General features: G+C 38.3%; 1 protein-coding gene across 4 annotated transcripts in view; it reads right to left on the bottom strand.

The window, feature by feature from the left end:
• Positions 1–19,259, bottom strand: part of LOC107863897 (phospholipid--sterol O-acyltransferase) — a 50,981-nt gene that overhangs the window by 20,459 nt on the left and 11,263 nt on the right. For 3 of the 4 annotated variants that reach the window (XR_007053551.1, XM_047409309.1, XM_047409308.1), the window contains exons 6-10: positions 17,450–17,663; positions 17,199–17,376; positions 10,352–10,451; positions 8,156–8,250; positions 1,854–1,905 (exon numbers count right to left, since the gene is read on the bottom strand). Coding sequence is in view for 3 of the 4 variants with exons in the window: in XM_047409309.1 (XP_047265265.1) it covers positions 1,854–1,905; positions 8,156–8,250; positions 10,352–10,451; positions 17,199–17,376; positions 17,450–17,663 (639 nt within the window). In the remaining variant the exon portion in view is untranslated. The remainder of the gene's footprint in view (positions 1–1,853; positions 1,906–8,155; positions 8,251–10,351; positions 10,452–17,198; positions 17,377–17,449; positions 17,664–19,259) is intronic. The other variant, XM_016710089.2, reaches the window with a different exon arrangement.

Here is a 19,259-nt window from a genome sequence, read left to right as displayed (position 1 = left end):
GTATATTCTGAAACTCTAAAAAGAAATTGGTATGACAAGTTGAAACCAGCAGATTGCCCATTGAAAGAAACCACAAACTACAAAGTGGGGGAAACCACAAACTACAAAGTGGGGTTGGAGAGTTAGTTGTAAGGAGAGATATCATAGGCTAGTTGGAAGACTCATTTATCGCTCTCACACTACGACCATACATAGCCTACACAGTCAACCTCACACATTGCAATATCTGAAGTTCTGAAGTTTGCTCTAGGGAAAAGTCTACTTTTATCTGGAAATGGTCACCTACAGATAGAAGCCTTAACAGATGTGGATTGGAACATTTCTCTGGAATGGTTACCTCCAGATAGAAGCCTTAACAGATGCGAATTGGACTCGATATCTAGATGACAGAAGATCTACATCGGTTACTATACAGTCGTAAGAGGAAAACAGGTCACTTGAAAAAGCAAGAAGCATAGTTGCTAGATCAAGTGCAGAGGCAGAATATCGGGTTATGGCCCAAGGTGTTTGTGAACTTTCGTGATTACAATTATGACAACAAGGCTGCAATCAACATAACTCATAACCAAGTCCAGCATGACCAAACAAGGCATGTTGAAATTGACCGATACTTCATCAAGAAAAAGTTACCAGTGGTGTCTTGAGTTTGTTCCACGTGTCATCTGAAAAACAACTAGTCAATGTTTTTACCAAAGGCCTCAATAAATGAACTTTTCATACGCTGATTTGCAAGTTGGGCATGTGCGGGACATCTTTGGACCAACTTGAAGGGAATGTTGATTGATATTGAACGATTTCCCAGCTTACTTATAGGAGCAGAATGATATTGTATTAAATGTATCTGATTGTGTAATATTTTCCTTATTAAGTCTTTGGACTCCTCGTATAAATAATCATTCTCATGGGTTGTTGTATATTCATTAAAAAAATACAAAGAATCCTTTTCTTCTTGAAATTCTTCATTACATAATCTAAGAATCCTACATAATGAGCCCCTCTTCTACATTGCTAATCAATAAAGTCAAGAAGAAGCTTCTCTCTTTTATCTCTTCTACTTACACATAGTATCAAAGCCTCTGCAATCTTGTAGAGTTCTCAAGTAGGTTCCATTTACCAGCTGGCAGCTTTTTGTCGCATGCCTGACCAATTTTATTCTACTCTCTTCTTCTTCTGGCTGCCAGCACCGCTTCTCTCTCTAGTGATAAGTGACAAGCACCACTCCTCGCTTTGGCGACCCACAAAACTTCTCTTATGAGTGACTGAGAATAAATTCCTTTTTTGTATGTAGTGCAAGAAGTGTTTTTCCAAATGTGCAGTTACCAACAACATTGTGAAGAAAAGCTAGCACAGTATTCTTTTTGGTGATTCTGCACTAACCCACTGGTATGTCAATGGCAACTTTCTATGTTCCCAGAATAAGAAAATCCAAGTTGATTTCCCACCTCGCAGTTGAGGGACGTGTTGAACATCAAGAGATTCACGGGGTATGTTGTTGTTGTTGAATATCAAGAGAATATGTGTCTAAATTCACACATGGCTAGATTCATTTAACTGGATTAAAGAATATAGAAAATTCTTTAGGATATGTTAGACATTAAGTATTTAATTATTTACTTACCATATGTACGTAGCTTGATACTCCTATACGAGAAGCCACTTTCACACATTGTCACTCAACCAAGCCAATGAGTCTTTTATGTTATTTCTTCTAATTGCACATTAAATAGGGAGGTTTACAGTATATCTAACTAAAGAGAGCTTTGTAACGACATCTAAAATTTCAGAAAGAAGGCCATTTCAATAAACCAAGACAATTACAAACTTAAAATGCATGATTTTATCCTGCAACATACCGTCTCATCCCCACTTGTTGCACCTGGGTTTCCTTCAACCAGATTTCCTGACCTAAAAGGAGAACAAAGGAGATACTGAGAGGAATCCAAATGTCCAAATAGTCAATATACAATCAAACAAGGTTTAAGAAGCATAAGAAGAGGAAGAAAAGTTGACATATCTCTTACACAATTTTTTTTGATTAATATGTACAAGAGAGCAATTTCATATTCTATAGGAAGAATGATCGGTTTACTATCACACACATAGTATCATACTCCACATTGTCGGTATGCAAATTAAAATACTAGGACTAAAATTTGGAGCTTAGGGGTTTTAAAAGAAGGATATAATGTCCTGCATGCATTATTCAAATTTACATACTTCCTTTTTTGGTAAAGTAACATTTGTATAATGACCAAATCAATGCAACTTAATCCTCTTTTCATGTTTTTTCAACCCTTACAACTTTCTGTCTCAGTGGAGCTAAATATCCCGAGGGCATGGACGAGGAAAGAACATGATGAAGTAACAGCAATATAATAAGTGAAAAACCATGTTCTGTTACAACTCTAGTGATTTTTGTAATTTTCTTTCCAATTTAATCAATTGTAATTAGGAATTAAATAGTCACATGACTAGCACGTGACAGAGGGAGTTAGTTAAAGTTGTTGGAGCTGTTAGGTGAAAGTTATAACTAACTTCTGAAAATTCCCCGGTATAAAGCAACAGTTGCATTCTCAATTGTAAGCAGTTTTCGTGGATTAAGAAATATCAATAAACTTCTCTTTTCTCTATTCTTCTCAAAATTTAGGGTTCTTGTAACTCTTGGTAAAGTTGTTCAAGGGCAATTCTACTAATTCTTGCTCTTTAGGCGATCTCACTTTAAAATCTTTACTCGATATTAAAGGAACCTATCATTGGTATCAAAGCCAGGTGATTCTCTGACCATAGGTATGAGCGACCATAACACTAACAACAACAACAAACCCAGTATATTCTCACATAGTGGGGTCTGGGGAGGGTAGAGTGTACGCAGTCCATACCACCACCTCTAACGAGGTAGAGAGGCTGTTTCCGATAGGACCCCGGCTCAAGATAAAAAAGGGCAGCCCGATGCACTAAAGCTACCGCTATGCGCGGTGTCCAGGGAAAGGCCCCACCACAAGGGCGTATCGTACACAACCTTACCTTACATTTCTGCCAGAGGCTGTTTTCAAGGCTTGAACCCGTGACCTCCTGGTCACATGGCAGCAACTTTACCATAACACTAGACTAAAATTTGGAGCTTAGGGGTTTTAAAAGAAGGATATAATGTCCTGCATGCATTATTCAAATCTACAGAACATGGTTTTTCACTTATTATACCCGCGACCATAACACTAGAATGCAAGAAATTCGTCGGGAAGTTGATACTCTTAAAGGCCCGATCGAGGGAAGTGCAAATTTTGTCATTGGTATTCGACAAGCTGTTGATGAGAGGGTTGACCAGGCCATGAATGAGATTCGACGGTTGCTGATTGAAAACAATCATGGTGGACCAGTTCCCCAACCGGGTAATGGTGATGGCGTGCAAGATGTTCGAGGAAATGCTGGACAGAGGAATTATCAGATACCGGCTCGAAATTTTCATTTGGAATTTCCAAAATTTGATGAGGAAGGGCTCCGAGATTGGTTGTACAAATGTGATCAATTTTTTGATGTTGATGAGACACCGGAGGACATGAGGGTGAAGCTAGCTTCATGCAATTTGGAGGAAAAGCTTTACAATGGCACCAGTCATATATGAAGAGCAGGTTGACTCGTGAATAGCCAAGGTGGGGAGAGTATGTAAGGTGTTTGTATTCGAGATTTGGGACTGAACTTTTCAATGATCCCATGGGTGATTTCAAGGACTTGAAACAGGCAGGCTCAGTTCAAGAGTATATTGATCTTTTTGATGAGTTGTTAACTAGGGTGGAATTACCAGAAGAGCATGTAATAAGTTGTTTCATTAGAGGTTTAAAGCCCGAAATTGGATTACCGGTGAAAATGTTAGCTCCTAGGACTTTATCTAAGGCTATGAGTTTGGCAAAAATCCAAGAGCAAACCTTATTAGTACAGAAATAGGTGTTTGCCACCTCTGCAATATTGCCCACTCCAAAGAATTTCCCTAAATTTCCTTCAGGAAACTCTTCTTTTTCTCAGAATTCTAACCAACAAACTAGACCAACTCAGTCCTTTACCAAACCACAACCAAATATTGTTCCTAAAACCAACTTCAGAAATGCTAAATTGCTAACACCCAAGGAAATGGATGAAAGAAGGAGTAAGGGTTTGTGTTTTAATTGTGATGAAAAGTATTCATTTGGTCATGTGTGTAAGGGTAGGAGACAATTGTTTTCCATAGAAGTGGACGAAGGGGATGATTTAGTAGAGGTTATGGAGGTGGAGGATGTGGTAGACAGTGCTAACTATTGTCTATGATAGGCCATGACTTTGAGACTGATCAGGATAGGTCTGTCTAACCTCATGTGTCAGTTCACGCAATGAACGGGCTCCATGACTTTAGAACTATGAGGGTAACTGTTTCTGTCAAGGGAAAAGCTATCTAGGTTTTGATAGACACTGGAAGCATACATAATTTTTTGGACCTGAATACAGCTAAGAAGTTGGGATGTTTACTCACCACTATCTCACCTTTTGATGTGTCCATTGCTAATGGAAAGAAGGTTCAAAGCAACTATATTTGCAAGAATTTGTCGTGGAAGATGCAAGGGGTCACATTTGAATCAGACACGCCGATTTTAACCATTGGTGGTTGTAACATGGTGCTAGGAGTTCAGTGGTTGATTTCTTTAGGAGATGTTCTCTGGAACTTCAAGAAGCTCAAGATGGAATTTAGTGTAAGGGGGCACAAGGTGTCTTTGAGAGGTATGCAACCTCCTGCAAGTAAAGTGATTCAGCAGGATAGCATGTCCAAGTTATTGGCCAAACCAGTGGAACTTTGCATGATTTATGTTGGAATGTTTAGAGAAGAGCCATCACAAGAGGGTGCTAGCCTATTTTCTTTAGAACTAGTTCAGGAAGAAGAAATGCAAGGGGAGGTTCAGGTGTTGCTGCAGGACTTTCAAGACATGTTTGAAGTCCCTAAGGAGCTACCCCCTCTACAAGTCATGATCATAGGATCACCTTGAAGGGAGGGACCTCACCAATTAACATCAGACCTTATAGATATCCTATCATACAGAAAGATGAGATAGAAAAGTTAGTGGATGAGATGCTGAGTTCTGGAGTTATCAGGCACAGTAACAGTCCTTACTATTTTCCCACTGTTCTGGTGAAGAAGAAAGATGGATCCTAGAAAATGTGTATCGATTATAGACAACTGAATGAGTGCACAATTAAAGATAAGTTTCCTATCCCTGTTATTGAAGAGTTGCTTGATAAATTACATAATGCTAGTGTCTTTACTATGTTGGATCTGAGATCTGGCTATCACCAGATCAAAATGTTTGAGCCTGACATTCCAAAAACTGCTTTCAGAACTAATCATGGACATTATGAGTTCTTGGGTCATGCCATTTGGCTTGACAAATGCACCCTCAACTTTCCAAAGTCTTATGAACCAGATTTTTTCCAAGCATCTTAGGAAGTTCATTTTGGTATTTTTTGATGACATTTTGGTATACAGTCCTACAATGTCTGATCATTTAGTTCATTTGAGAATCACTTTTCAAATTTTGAGGGATCATACCTTATTTGTCAAACAAAGCAAGTGTGCTTTTGGAGTTTCTCAGATTGATTATTTGGGGTATATTATATCTGGACAAGGGGTAGCTATGGATCTACACAAGGTAGATGCAGTGGTGAATTGGCCTTTACCAGCAACTATTAAACAATTAAGAGGTTCCTGGGGTTGGCCGGATATTATAGGAGATTTATAAAGGGTTATGGCCTCATTGCGAGGCCCTTGCATGATTTGTTAAGGAATGGGAAGTTTGCATGGAATGAGAAGGCCACTACAGCATTTGAATCACTCAAAACTAGTATCACTTCAGCACCAATACTCACTCTTCCTGATTTTTCCAAAGAGAGTGTCATCGAGACGGATGCCTAAGGTGGAGGCCTAGGTGCAGTGTTGACTCAAGAGGGTAAACCAATTGCTTTTTTTAGCCAGGGCTTATGCGATAAGAATCAAGCTCTGTCAGTGGGAACTACTTAATTTGGTTTCAGCAGTTCAGAAGTAGATACCTTACCTTCTTGGTAGGCATTTTGTGGTCAAGACTGATCATCACAGCCTTAAATATTTATTAGAACAGAAGATTACTACTCCGAGTCAAGTTGCTAGGGTATGACTATACCATTGATTATAAGAAAGGGAAAGATAACATTGTGGTTGATGCCTTGTCCAGGAAGGATAGTTTGATCCAAATCAACAGCATTTCCGGAGTTCAGTCTGACCTACTGGAAGAAGTTAAACAATCGTGGTTGATAGATCCTGCACTCATGAGGTTGATTCAAACAATTCAAGCTGGTTTACCACCCAAACCTTACCTCAAATATCAAGCTGGTATTAAGCAGGAAAGGCAAGCTAATGGTTGGGAATGATGAAGCTCTTCGAATAAACTTATGGTTTTCTATCATGAGAGTTCCCTGGGAGGTCATTCAGGGATTAAAGCCACTTTACAAAGATTGAGGCAAGACTTTTACTTGAAAAAGATGAAGCAAGAGGTGTATACCTTTGTCAGACACTGTGATGTTTGTCAAAAATGCAAAGCGGAAAATGAGTCTTATCCAGGTCTTCTACAACCTTTACCCATTCCTACTGGTGTGTGGCAAGATATTTCAATGGATTTCATTGAGGGTTTACCTCCCGTTGCTGGAAAAGGGGTGATCTTTGTGGTTGTGGACAGGTTGAGCAAGGCTGCTCACTTTTTACCTCTCAAACATCCCTATTCAGCCTTGGATGTAGCTCAGTTGTTCATGAATGAAGTTTTTAGGCTGCATGGCATGCCTAAGTCCATTGTTTCAAATAGAGATATTGTTTTCACTAGCAGATTTTGGAAGGAATTGTTTGCTCTTCAGAAGGTCTCTTTGTTGACATCCACTGCATACCACCCTCAGACTAATAGGCAAACTGAGGTGGTTAACAGATGTTTAGAATGCTACTTGAGATGCATGACATTTGAGAAACCTAAAGAGTGGCCTATGTGGTTAACCTTAGCTGAGTGGTGGTATAATACCACTTACTATTCCTCAATCAAGATGACTCCTTATGAGGTTGTATTTGGTCAACCACCACCTCCTCTACTGCCTTACTTAGTAGTTGACACTCAATTGGATGTTGTCGACAGAAGCTTGGTGGCTAGAGAGGCCACTCTGAGGTCTATCAAGGCTTGTTTGACTAAAGCTCAAAGTAGAATGAAGGTACAGGATGATAAAAGAAGAACTGACAGGTGCTACAACATTGGTGATTGGGTGTACGTTAAGTTGCAGCCTTATAGACAAGTGTCACTCAAGTCTCACTCTTTTCAGAAACTCTCAACTAGGTTTTTTGGACCTTTCCAAATTGTTGCAAAGGTGGGGAAGGTTGCTTATACACTGGATTTGCCTGCGGATGCTAAAATACATCCTACTTTCCACATATCACAACTAAAATTGAAGGTAGGATCCCCATCCAGTTTCTGCTACTTTACCTGTGGTGCACTCTAGTTCAGGACCTGTTTTGCTAGTCCCTGAAGCTGTTATAGATACGAGGATGGTGCAAAAAAGAGGTCGAGCTGTTTCACAAAGGCTTATCAAATAGTTCAATGCCCCTACGGAGGATAGTACTTGGGAGGATTACTACATTATCTGCCAGCAGTTTCCAGATTTCCATCCTTCCTTGAGGACAAGGATGCTGTGGTGGGGGGAGTATTGTTACAACTCTAGTAATTTTTGTAATTTTCTTTCCAATTTAATCAATTGTAATTAGGAATTAAATAGTCACATGACTAGCACGTGACAGGGGGAGTTAGTTAAAGTTGTTGGAGCTGTTAAGTGAAAGTTAGTTATAACTAACTTCTGGAAATTCCCCTGTATAAAGCAACACTTGCATTCTCAATTGTAAGCAGTTTTTGTGGATTAAGAAATATCAGTAAACTTCTCTATTCTCTCTTTTCTCAAAATCTAGGGTTCTTGTAACTCTTGGGAAAGTTGTTCAAGGGCAATTCTACTAATTCTTGCTCTTTAGGTGATCTCACTTTAAAATCTTTACTCGATATTAAAGGAACCTATCAGTTCAGATGCATTTAGAGAGAGCTTTTCAAAATATGCTACCAAGATGCAGACGACAAGTTACCGGGAATAAAGAGATCCTTCAAATTCATATATCACATCTGTGACAATCCAATTATCAGGATAAGGCTTCCCACTTGGTGCAAAATAGTAACCAACCTGTTATTCAACATGAAGAAACCAGAAAAATATTATTCAACATGAAGAGAAAAATATCCAGGATCACATATTGAAGGAAGAGCATAACCAGAAGAGAAAAATACAATCACATAGAGGCTAGTTATGATAACGTGGACAGCCACAACAACATACTCAGTGTATTCCCACATAGTGGGGTCTGGGAGGGTAGAGTGTACGTAGACCATACCACTACAACAGGTAAAGTAGAGAGGTTGTTTCCGATAGACCTCCGGCTTAGGACCAATAACAGTATAACAAACACAAAACATAACTGCATATAAACTAGTACAGTATGCAAAATAAACTAACACCGCTAGCTACAAGATAATACTAACAACTATCTATCCAAAACCATAGAATCACTCAACACCGCGACCAAGAAACTTCAGACCCAAACCCTCCTACTATTACCGACGCACTCCTACCCCTCCCTCTATCCTAATCCGCATCCTCCACACCTTCCTATCAAGGGTCATATCCTCCATAAGCTGTAACTGCTCCATATCATGCCTAATCACCTCCCTCCAATATTTCTTCGGCCTACCTCTATCCCGCCTAAAACCATCCATAGCAAGTGTTCACACCTCCGCACTGGAGCATCAGAGCCCCCTCCTCATCATGTGCCCAAACCAAAGTAACCTTACTTCTCGCATCTTGTCCTCATAACGTGGACAGAAGACTCAAAATTATTAAGTCATTTTCACAGGATGGGGGTAGTAGTGGCAGACAAAGGTTGATGCATTGAGAAAAATAGCCAAACTTTAGGGAGCACTATAACCCGCTTGTTTCTTTTCCTTTTCTTTTTCCATATCACTTTTTTCTTCAATCATCACTTTTTCTTGCTTTTCTTCATTTTTCGGCTGCAAACAACTTATACAACAACAACAACAGACCCAATGTATTCCCACAAAGTGAGGTCTGGGGAGGGTGAAATGTACGCAGTCCATACCACTACCTCCGAAGAGGTAGAGAGGCTATTTCCGATAGACCCCCAGCTAAAGAATGAGAATAGTATCACACACTCACACTAGCCTTCTACCCTAATCTGCGACCTCCACACCTTCCTATCTAGGGTCATGTCCTCAGTAAGCTAAAGCTGCTCCATGTCGTGCCTAATCACCTCCCTCCAGTATTTCTTTGGCCTACCTCTACTCCTCTTAAATCCATCCAAAGCTAGCCTCTCACACCTCCGAACAGGGGTATTCGTGCTCCTCCTCATCACATGCCCAAACCATCTCAACCTGCCTTCTCGCATCTTGTCCTCCACCGAAGCCACTCCCACCTTCTCCCGGATAATCTCATTCCTAACTTTATCCCCTCTAGTAAGACCACACATCCAACACAACATTCTCATTTACTGCAAACAACTTATGGATATGATTATTGTAAACAAGTTTGTCCTTGAGAAAAAGAAAAACTGTAGCCAAAATTTTAAAGAAATCAAGCATTATAGCAAATGCTTCTCAATCAGTGACATGGTTGTAGATAAACATGTGGACTTTCGGTTTCTGATTTCTTAAACCCGAGATCAAAAGAGGCCTCTTAAACAATTTCAAGTTGGAACTTTCAACTGAATGCTTAAAAGAATTTTAGAGATCTAATTCCAAGCAGATACTTCCATGACAAAGTCCCCACGTGAAAGCAATAAGGACAAGAAATTATAATAGACATGCCTAGGTTGATCAACAACAAACTTACAGCCGTCTTGCTGTGAGTTTCATGAATGATTAGTACCATTCCACCTCCAAGTAATGTAATGTGCAAAGTTTGAAGGCTAATTCGAGACTTTCAAGCTATCCTATCAACTTCAAATGAAGGGTCACCTAGAGAACTAGTTTTTACTTTTAGATTTTGAAGTTCATAAATCAATATAAGAACAATGAACTCGCTGCTAAACAAGCACAAGAAAAATTGATTTGGGTGTGTGTGCTGATTAATTAGTGCAAAACAAGCAATACTGAGTTCAATAACAGCAGATGCCTACAGCAGAATTATCCATGTTAAAATACATTTGTACAATAACATAATGAATTTCTAAACTGGTTGAGCAAAAAAATGACACTAGAGAAGAGAAGAATACCTCAGTCTTTGAATCTACGCCATAAATGCAGAATATGTTCTTGAGGGGTGGTCTTTCCCAAGGTGTTAGAGGATTTAAAATTGGATCGTCATGGTAAGACCTGAATTTTTGATGTCAGAACATGGTATAGCTAGGAATAGTTAGCAAATAACTAAAGAACAAATAATTACAATAGCCAATAACTCATGGAAAAACAAAAAGACAAAGAAAAGAAAGTATGCACATGATAAGCTACCATAAACTACTTCCACTATACAACATCTTTTTCTTTTAAATAAAGACAACTTATTGTTGACCAAGTCCTATTTAGTCACTGAGCCCATCTGATATTTACAACCAACTTTGGCTAGCTCAAAGATTAAAAGAAGTTGGAATAATACGACTGAATTAGCATAATAACACTGATATCACCCGTTCACCATCGGATGTCGTATTTTGAGCCGAGGGTCTATCGGAAATAGCCTCTCTACCTTCAAAAGGTAGGGTGAGGTCTGCGTACACATCACCTCTCCTCAAACCCCGCTCGTGGTATTACACTGAATATGTTGTTGTCGTTGTACCTTCGAATGGCATATTTCTCCATTCAGCTTCAAAAATTACAACCTCTAACCTCTGGTTCAACGATTTATCCTAGAAAATTTCTGCTATTAGCAAATGGTTCTCTCTCCTTAAATATCAATTTTTAGTTAATCAACCTTTCCCCTTAGTTAACTTAATTCATATAGCATCTTGAATTGATTTTCAATTTTCTCCATATAATTTCTCGCTGAAATGGATTTACAGACTACACCAACCTGCATATCTAATTAGTGATGTTTCGGAATATAGAGTAACAAATAAATAATCCCTTAGTTTCAGGTTATGTGACGACATTTCCTTCTTAACCCGTTCCAAGAAGAATGACAATTTCCTAAATTTGGAAATAGGCTGACTTAAACTTCTCATTTCACCCATAATGACAAGTTTCTTTTAATAGGATAGATATAGACAAGCTTTCATAGCCACACAAACGTTAAGCTTGTTTACGACCATTATCAAATTAATCTCGAAATTGGATCCCAACAGTAGCTGCTGCCCGAAGGTGTTTTATGAAAGCCGGACAAGTTTCCAAAGTCTTATAGTCACACAAATGTTAACGCATGTTTAGGACCCCAAATTTCAAAGGGCGTCGTTTCTTTCTTAAACCTCGTGCCTAGACAAATTTTGCATATAAATTGAAATGGAGGGAGTAATAAATTAGAAAATCAGTATTCAATGATCTATCAAAAATAAAAACTTTTAAGTTTAAATATTATTCTAATAGTGCACTGTGGCAAAGTATCGACAGTTTTAGGTTAAACTGTAGCTATGCAATTCATGATTAATTTGGTACCTTTATTTTGTATATTATATTCTGTCTGAAAATACAGATTCTAATGGCAAGAAAGTAAACTAACATAACCACCTTTCCAAAGCTACCATTGTTAGTTCATTAGTTTAACAGGTAAGCCAAGTTTAATTTTCCAAGATAGAGGGAATGTCCTCTGAATAAACCTTCTATATACCACAATGTGTTTAGATAATAATTTGCATGTGAAAGAGTTTAATAAACATAAGACATCAAATTTAAAATATATAGCACTAAAATTTTATTATTAAAGGTAAAACTTCCAAAATGATGAACTTTACTGCTTCTGTAGATGAAGTCCTTTTTAAGACAGCTAAGTCGGAAGCATGATAAAAGAACAAGATGAAGGGGGCATTATTACAGCTTTAGAACCTGTTTGGCCAAGCGGCTAAAAACTCCTTATTTTGAGAAGCACTTTTATTAAAATAGCTTTTCAGAAAAGTGTTGTTGCAAAAAAAAACAATTTGTGTTTTGCCTAATTCATTTGAAAATTTTTTTGATAAGCAAATTGTGTTTGGCTAATATTATCTAAAAAGTGTTTTTGAGAGTCAAATTACGAAAAATGACACAAGTAAAACTTTTGGAAGTTTTATCTTTAGCTGTGATCCTTTTTTTTTTGTTGTTGTTGTAAAACTTGTCTGCAAAAGTAAAACTTTTCACAATCACAAAATATAATAGAGAAAAGGCACAAGTACCCGCCGAACTATGATCAAAGTTCCAGAGACACACGTTTTCATTTTGGGGGTCCTATTAAACCCCCCCCCCCCCCCCCCAAACTCTTTTGAAATGCAATTGTTCCCTTAATGCTGACGTGGTAGAGAGAGTATACCTCAAAAGTTCCTCTTTTTATCAATCAAAAATATAACTTTTATCTCTTTCTTTTTCTCTCTCATTATCATCACCTCACCCCCACCATCGCTACCACCTCCACCTCCACCACCACCATTATAATCGGTGAAACCACCACAGCATCAATTACTTGTTACATAACCACGATTATCGAAGCCACCCATCCTCCGAACCTACTCCAAGACCTTCACCATCAATTTTTTTTACAAATATGCCTAGTGGAACAACCACCATTCAAACTCATTTTTCAAACTTAGTATTTCTTTATAAAAACTCAGAGAAAAAAAAATCAAAGGGGGCCTTTTGGGGATCAAATAGAAAAGCAATATATAAAAAAAATCACCTTCGTCAGAAAAGTCCTCTTCGATCATCACTCATTAATGAACCCCTGAATTAGCTATTAAGCTCAGCTCTTAATTAACATAAGTAAAGAACGGGACCAATAGTCTAAATTGATTGATAAAGAAAGAAACAACGATTGATATATTAAAAACAATAAGCTTGCAAGTTTTGAAATTGATTTTAATGGTGGACAAAAAGATGAGAATAAGTAAAAGAATGTAAAAGAAAGAAGAATTTAGGTGGAATGTTTAGGAATTCACAAGTGCGGTTGGTAAATTGTTATGTGTAAACGATGAACTGGTGGATGCGACCAACGAACTGGTTTGATATAGTCAAGATTGAATATTAAACATGGACTAGAATAAGAAAATAAGAAATAAAGGAAGGAAGAAGAAAGAAGTTTTAGAAAAATAATATTTTCTAGTTGGCCGCGTGTACCGAATACCCTGTGCAAGAAAATTGGTTGTCTAGTTTTAAGGCGTAAATAATTACATTTCAAAAGAGTCGGGGGGGAGGGGGAGCCCCAAAAAGGAAAAGGTGTCTCTGGAAGTTCACTCATAGTTCAGGAGGGTACTTATGTCTTTTCTCAATATTATACGCGTGAACTAGTATATAGGAATTTGTTATTTAATATCTTTTTTTGGGTGCAATATTTAGTTGTTTTATTTGTTATAATCCTCTTTCCTGCAAAAGTAAAACTTTCACAATCACTAAAATTTATACGTAAAATAATATACATACAACAACAACATACCCAGTACTTTCCCACAAAGTGGTGTCTCGGGAGGGTAAAGTGTATGCAGTCCATACCATTACCTCAGATGAAGTAGAGAGGTTGATTCCGATAAACCTCCGGCTTAGGACAGATAACAATATAATAAGCAAAACACATAGAAGCACCCAACAAAATGGAACAACACACTGCTAGATATAAAGAAAACAAAACATCCATAAGGTAATACTATAAACTATCTATTCAAAATCATAGACATCACTGAAACACCACGAACAAGAAACTCCAGGCACAGATACAAACAGAGCACTCTTCCCTACTATTACGGACGAACTCCAACCCACCAACCCTCTACCTTAATCTGCATCCTCCACACCTTCCTATCCAGGTGGTGTCCTCTGTAAGCTGTAACGACTCCATATTATGCCTAATCACCTCCCTCCAATATTTTTTCGGCCTACCTCTACCCCACTTAAAACCATCCGTAGTCAGCCTCTCGTACATTCGTACTGGAGCATTCATGCACCTCCTTATCATATGCCGAACCATAGCAACCTCAATTCTCGCATCTTGTCCTCCACCAAAGTCGCTCCACCTTTTCCAGAATAATCTTATTTCTAACCTTATCTTTTCTGGTAAGTCCACACATCCATCGCAACATCCCCATCTCCACCACCTTCAACTTTTGGATATGGGAGTTCTTAACTAGCCACCACTCTGCTCCATACAACATAGTCAGTCGGACTACCACTCTGCAGAACTTATCTTTAAGCTTAGGAGGCACCTTCTTATCACACAAGACTTCCGAAGCGACCTTTCATTTCAACTACCCTACACCAATACGGTGTGTGACATCCTTGTCAATCTCACCATTCCCCTGAATCATAGACCTAAGATACTTGAAAATCTCCCTCTTCTTAATGGCCTGAGAATCCAGCTTCACTGTCACGTCAACCTCATGCGACAAATCACTAAACTTGTATTCCAAGTACTCCATCTTGATCCTGCTCAGCTTAAATCCTTTAGACTCAAGGGTCGTTCTCTAAACCTCCAACTTATCATTAACTCCTCTCCTAGTCTCATCAATCAATATAACATCATCAGCAAATAACGTACATCAAGGCACCTCTCTTAAATATGACGCGTCAAAACATTCATCACCAAGGCAAATAAAATGGACTAAGAGTCTATCCATGGTGCAACCCAATCAAAACAGAAAAGTTCTCCGAATCTCCTCCCACCGTCCTCTCATGAGTTTTTGTGTCGTCGTACATGTCCTGAATCGACCTAGTGTATGCCACGGGCACCCCTCTAGCCTCCAAGCACCTCCACAGAATCTCCCTGGGACTTTGTCATACGCCTTCTCAAGAGAAATGAACACTATGCGCAAGTCCTTCTTCCTCTCCCTAAACTGCTCCACTAATCTCCTCACAAGGTGAATCGCCTCTGTAGTCGAGCGACCTAGCATGAAACCGAACTGATTCTCGAAAATAGTCACGATCCTCCTCAGCCTCAACTCTACCACCCTTTCCTAAACCTTCATAGTATAACTCAACAACTTGATACCCCTATAGTTATTGCAACTCTAAATGTCCACCTTGTTCTTATATAATGGAATCATCATACTCCATCTCCAAGCTTCGGACATCATACTCCATCTCCACCTTGTCATCCACTCCAAACCTGCTCTGCCAGTGCTTTTCCAAAAATCCAGCGGAGTCTCGCCTGGCCCAGTCGCCCCACCCCTACGCATCATGTGAATAGCTCATTTGACCTCCTCCACCTTGATATGCCTACAATAACCATAATCGCAACATATCTCTAAGTTCTTCAATTCCCCTAGCACGAAACCTTTGTCCCCCTCGTCGTTCAAAAGTCTATGGAAATAGGACTGTCACCTCTTTCTAATGAGGGCATGCTCAACCAACACTTCGCCATCCTCCCCTTGATGCACTTCACTTGGTCAAGATCGTGAACCCTCCGCTCCCTGGCCTTGGTAAGCCTATATAACTTCTAATCCCCGTCTTTCTCCTCTAAAGCCGCAGCATATATACATTAATGACAATTTTATTTTTGTTACCTTTGTTTTTGTCCACTAGCATTTTTAATGCTTACTCGACAGAAATGTAAAATAATATATATAAAACACAAAATAAAAATCAGCAAAACTAAAAACAAAATAAAGAATTTATTGTGTAAAAATGAAGAATAAAATTTTTAAATGAAACTTAACCAAACTTACGAGATATGCTAATTAATTAATGAGGAATATATTGGTAGATATATATAAGTGATTAGGATATTTTTGTCTTGAAAAAATAATATGTTGCTTCTGCTTGTTTTATTAAGTAGAAATTTTTAGTTCTTCCAACAACAGAAAACTTGATTCTGCTTCTACTTAAAAGCAATTTTACTTGTTGGTCAAACACCCTACTTTACCAAAAAAGTGTTTTTTTCTCAAAACAAAAAAACACTTTTAGCCTCCCAACCGCTTGGCCAAATAGACTCTTAGTTTGATATGTGGCCAGTGCTACATTCTATGTAGTTTCCAATATAATAACTCTAGTTTTAAAATAGAGTTGAAAGCAACCCTTGGCGTATCGGATAAAGTTGTTGTCGTGAGACCATGAGGTCACGGGTTTAAGTCATAGAAAAAATCTCTTGCAGAAATGCAGGGTGAGGCTACACACAATAAATTCTTATGATACAGCCTTTCCCTGAACCCAACGCATAGCGGGAGCTTTAGTGCACCGGTCATTTTTTTAGTTTTAAAATAGAGATTGAATGTCAGAAATCAACTTAGGAATATGTTCATTTTCCCTTTGTTTATTAAATCATGTCAAACTTTGTTAGGACAATGTCCAATTTGCCTTTGTTAATAGAGCCATGTCATTCTTTTGGGGACAAAGAAATAACAAAGTTATAAACACAAGAAAAACAAAAATTAGCAAAAAACATGCTAGTTTGTATGAGCCTTGCAACACCTCACTCATCCATGGAGAAATCAAGGGAGAAAGTATATCTTTCATATATTCTGACCTCTAGAAAAGAAAAACGGAAATAAAATAAGCTCAACACCTTCATGGAAGGTACTGAAAATTCATTTCCTTCAACAAGAAGCTCAACTATATTTTTAATTTATTACAACAACAACAAATACCCAGTGTATTCCCATAAAGTACGTTTTGGGGAGGGTAAAATGTACGCAGTTCATACCACTACCTCAGAGGTGAGGTAGAGAGGTTGTTTTTGAAAGACCCCGGCTCAAGGCAAAATATTCTAGAGGAGGACATAAATATAGGAACAAGAAACAATAGGTAAATAAAACAACAGATAATAACAACAAAAATTAAGCCTACCACAAAGTAGTACCACACTCGACCTCCCTAAAACAATGAACGCCACCAAAACTCTAAGACCAAGACACTACAAGCAAAGCATTACAACAACTAACACGGATAAGAAGACGACACTATCTTCTTATTACATTATCTGAAAATGTTGCATGGCATAAAAGGATTTGCTGTTATACTCACTTTTTTAGAAGGTGCAAGAGCCTTTCACTGTCAGGATCATAATCCTTTATGGCTTTGAAAAAGGTTCCATCAGAGACTTCACGAGCAGAAAAGGACAATTGCATTGGGAATCCACATTCCATTCCAGACGAGTTGGTTTGGGCAGTTTCTACAAATGATGGATAAGCCTCATTCCCTGCTAAGACATATTAAAAGCCCATTAGCTGAAGTTATGCTAAAGATACAACATGTTGTTGGCTTTTTGGTAATACCTCGAATTGAAGGAACTTCAATATTGATTATGTTTGTTGGCCAGCCAGAGTAGTCTGATCGATGTTCATGCTCATCGCAGTGGTAAGCATGATGGTTTTTTCTGTTTCCACCAGAGAAATGCCTCCGGTATACATTATCTGTTGTACAATATTTTGAAAATGGCAGCATCCATATAGAAGATCCAAATGTATTGAACATCAGGCGAGCTGTTCCCTGATAACTTGGAAAACATAGATGTCATATCAATGCAGATATCAAAAAGCATAAGACGAACTATAATCTTCTCTCACACCAAAGATAATGAACGGTATCATACATCTTACTCAATAAAGTGCAAAAGTGCTTGTCACAAAAAGAGGATATGACCTAGTCTATATGTGTTGTGCTTTCCAACTTTTTCTTTCCCTTTTACTGTGACCATGTCACTTTTCCTTATAGTGAAAAATGGGGCCCCCCAGATTCCATCTTCTTCTCTTTTTTCCAATGGAGAAGTATTACATGCTACTTTACAAAGAACAAAAACTCTCCTGTTTGGCACCAATCTCTTATGTTAAAAAATATTAGATGAAAAGAAAGAAAACAGTTCAGGAAAATTTCAAATTAAGCGCAAACAGAGCACCAAGAGGGCAAAAGTGCAAGGCAGGAGCACTGGAATAGAGTGGAAGGAGCATCCTATGTAGTCGTAACATCCAGACCTTTTTTCCCAGGCAATGACTTGCTGTTTGAGCCCTCCTTCCCCTTTCTTATGTTACTCTCCTTTTAATGTATATGTCGACAATATGGTGACATAGGAACCAAAGGAGATATTGTCCACCAAAACGCTGAAAAAACTGTCACCTACACCGAACATCACTCTTTTCTGCCCAAATAGAAACTGATTCACAGGGGAGCTCCCATTTGTAGGCACAATTCTTTCTAAGTGGAGGTAAAGAGTGTAAAAAAATAGGAAGAGAACGTTCTCTAACACAATTTGCGCAGTTCTTAATTATAAGTTCAAAGAAGATATGAAAACACACATCCAACTTATATGTATTATTGTATATGTGTGCGCCATATGCAGGGGTGGATCTAGAGGGATCCGAGGGTGTTCACCTGAACCCCCTCGGCAAATATTATGTTGTATACATAAGGTAACTTTTTATGTTTTATGCATATATAGAGAGAGATTTTGAATCCCATGAATACAAGATAAGAGGTTGGTTCAATGGTTTAGGAGGTTCAAAATTTACCTTGAGGTTCCAAGTTCAAATCATAAGCACTTCTTTTTAATTTGTGGAACCCCCTAAAGGAAATCTTAGATCCGCTACTGGGCCATGTGTATATACTCATTTTGCCGGTTTCAACATAACTTAGTTGCAGAAATATTTGAACTAACAAATTAGCAATCACAACCATCTTGCTTTTTTACAAACAGCTCTTACATAAATCTAAAAACGAAAAGGGCCAAATATACCCCTGTACTATCAAATATAGTTTAAATATACCCCTCGTAATACTTTCGGTTCCAAGTATACTCCTCCTGTTATACTTTCAATCCAAATATACGCCTCGCATTATACTTTGGCACAAATTTGTCCTTAATTTTGACTAACGGACATGTGGCAAGCTCTGAATCAAATGATCCACACCCACCTGATTCCTTTAGAAACCCGTCTCCGACCCATTCCCCTCCACTTTGAGTTCTTTTCTTTTCTTTTATGAAACCATGGCTGCCTCCTTCCCAATTGCATTTCCATCAGAGAGAAGCATCAATTTTCTCTAAAGAATCTATTGATATGCTATACCTATGTTTGGTAAATTATGAATCAA

This window comes from Capsicum annuum, chromosome 3 (genome assembly GCF_002878395.1).
Source record: "Capsicum annuum cultivar UCD-10X-F1 chromosome 3, UCD10Xv1.1, whole genome shotgun sequence".
NCBI classification, from domain to species: Eukaryota; Viridiplantae; Streptophyta; class Magnoliopsida; order Solanales; family Solanaceae; genus Capsicum; species Capsicum annuum.
The sequence above is the reverse complement of the archived record's forward strand: the minus strand, read 5'-3'. Positions and strand labels throughout refer to the sequence as shown.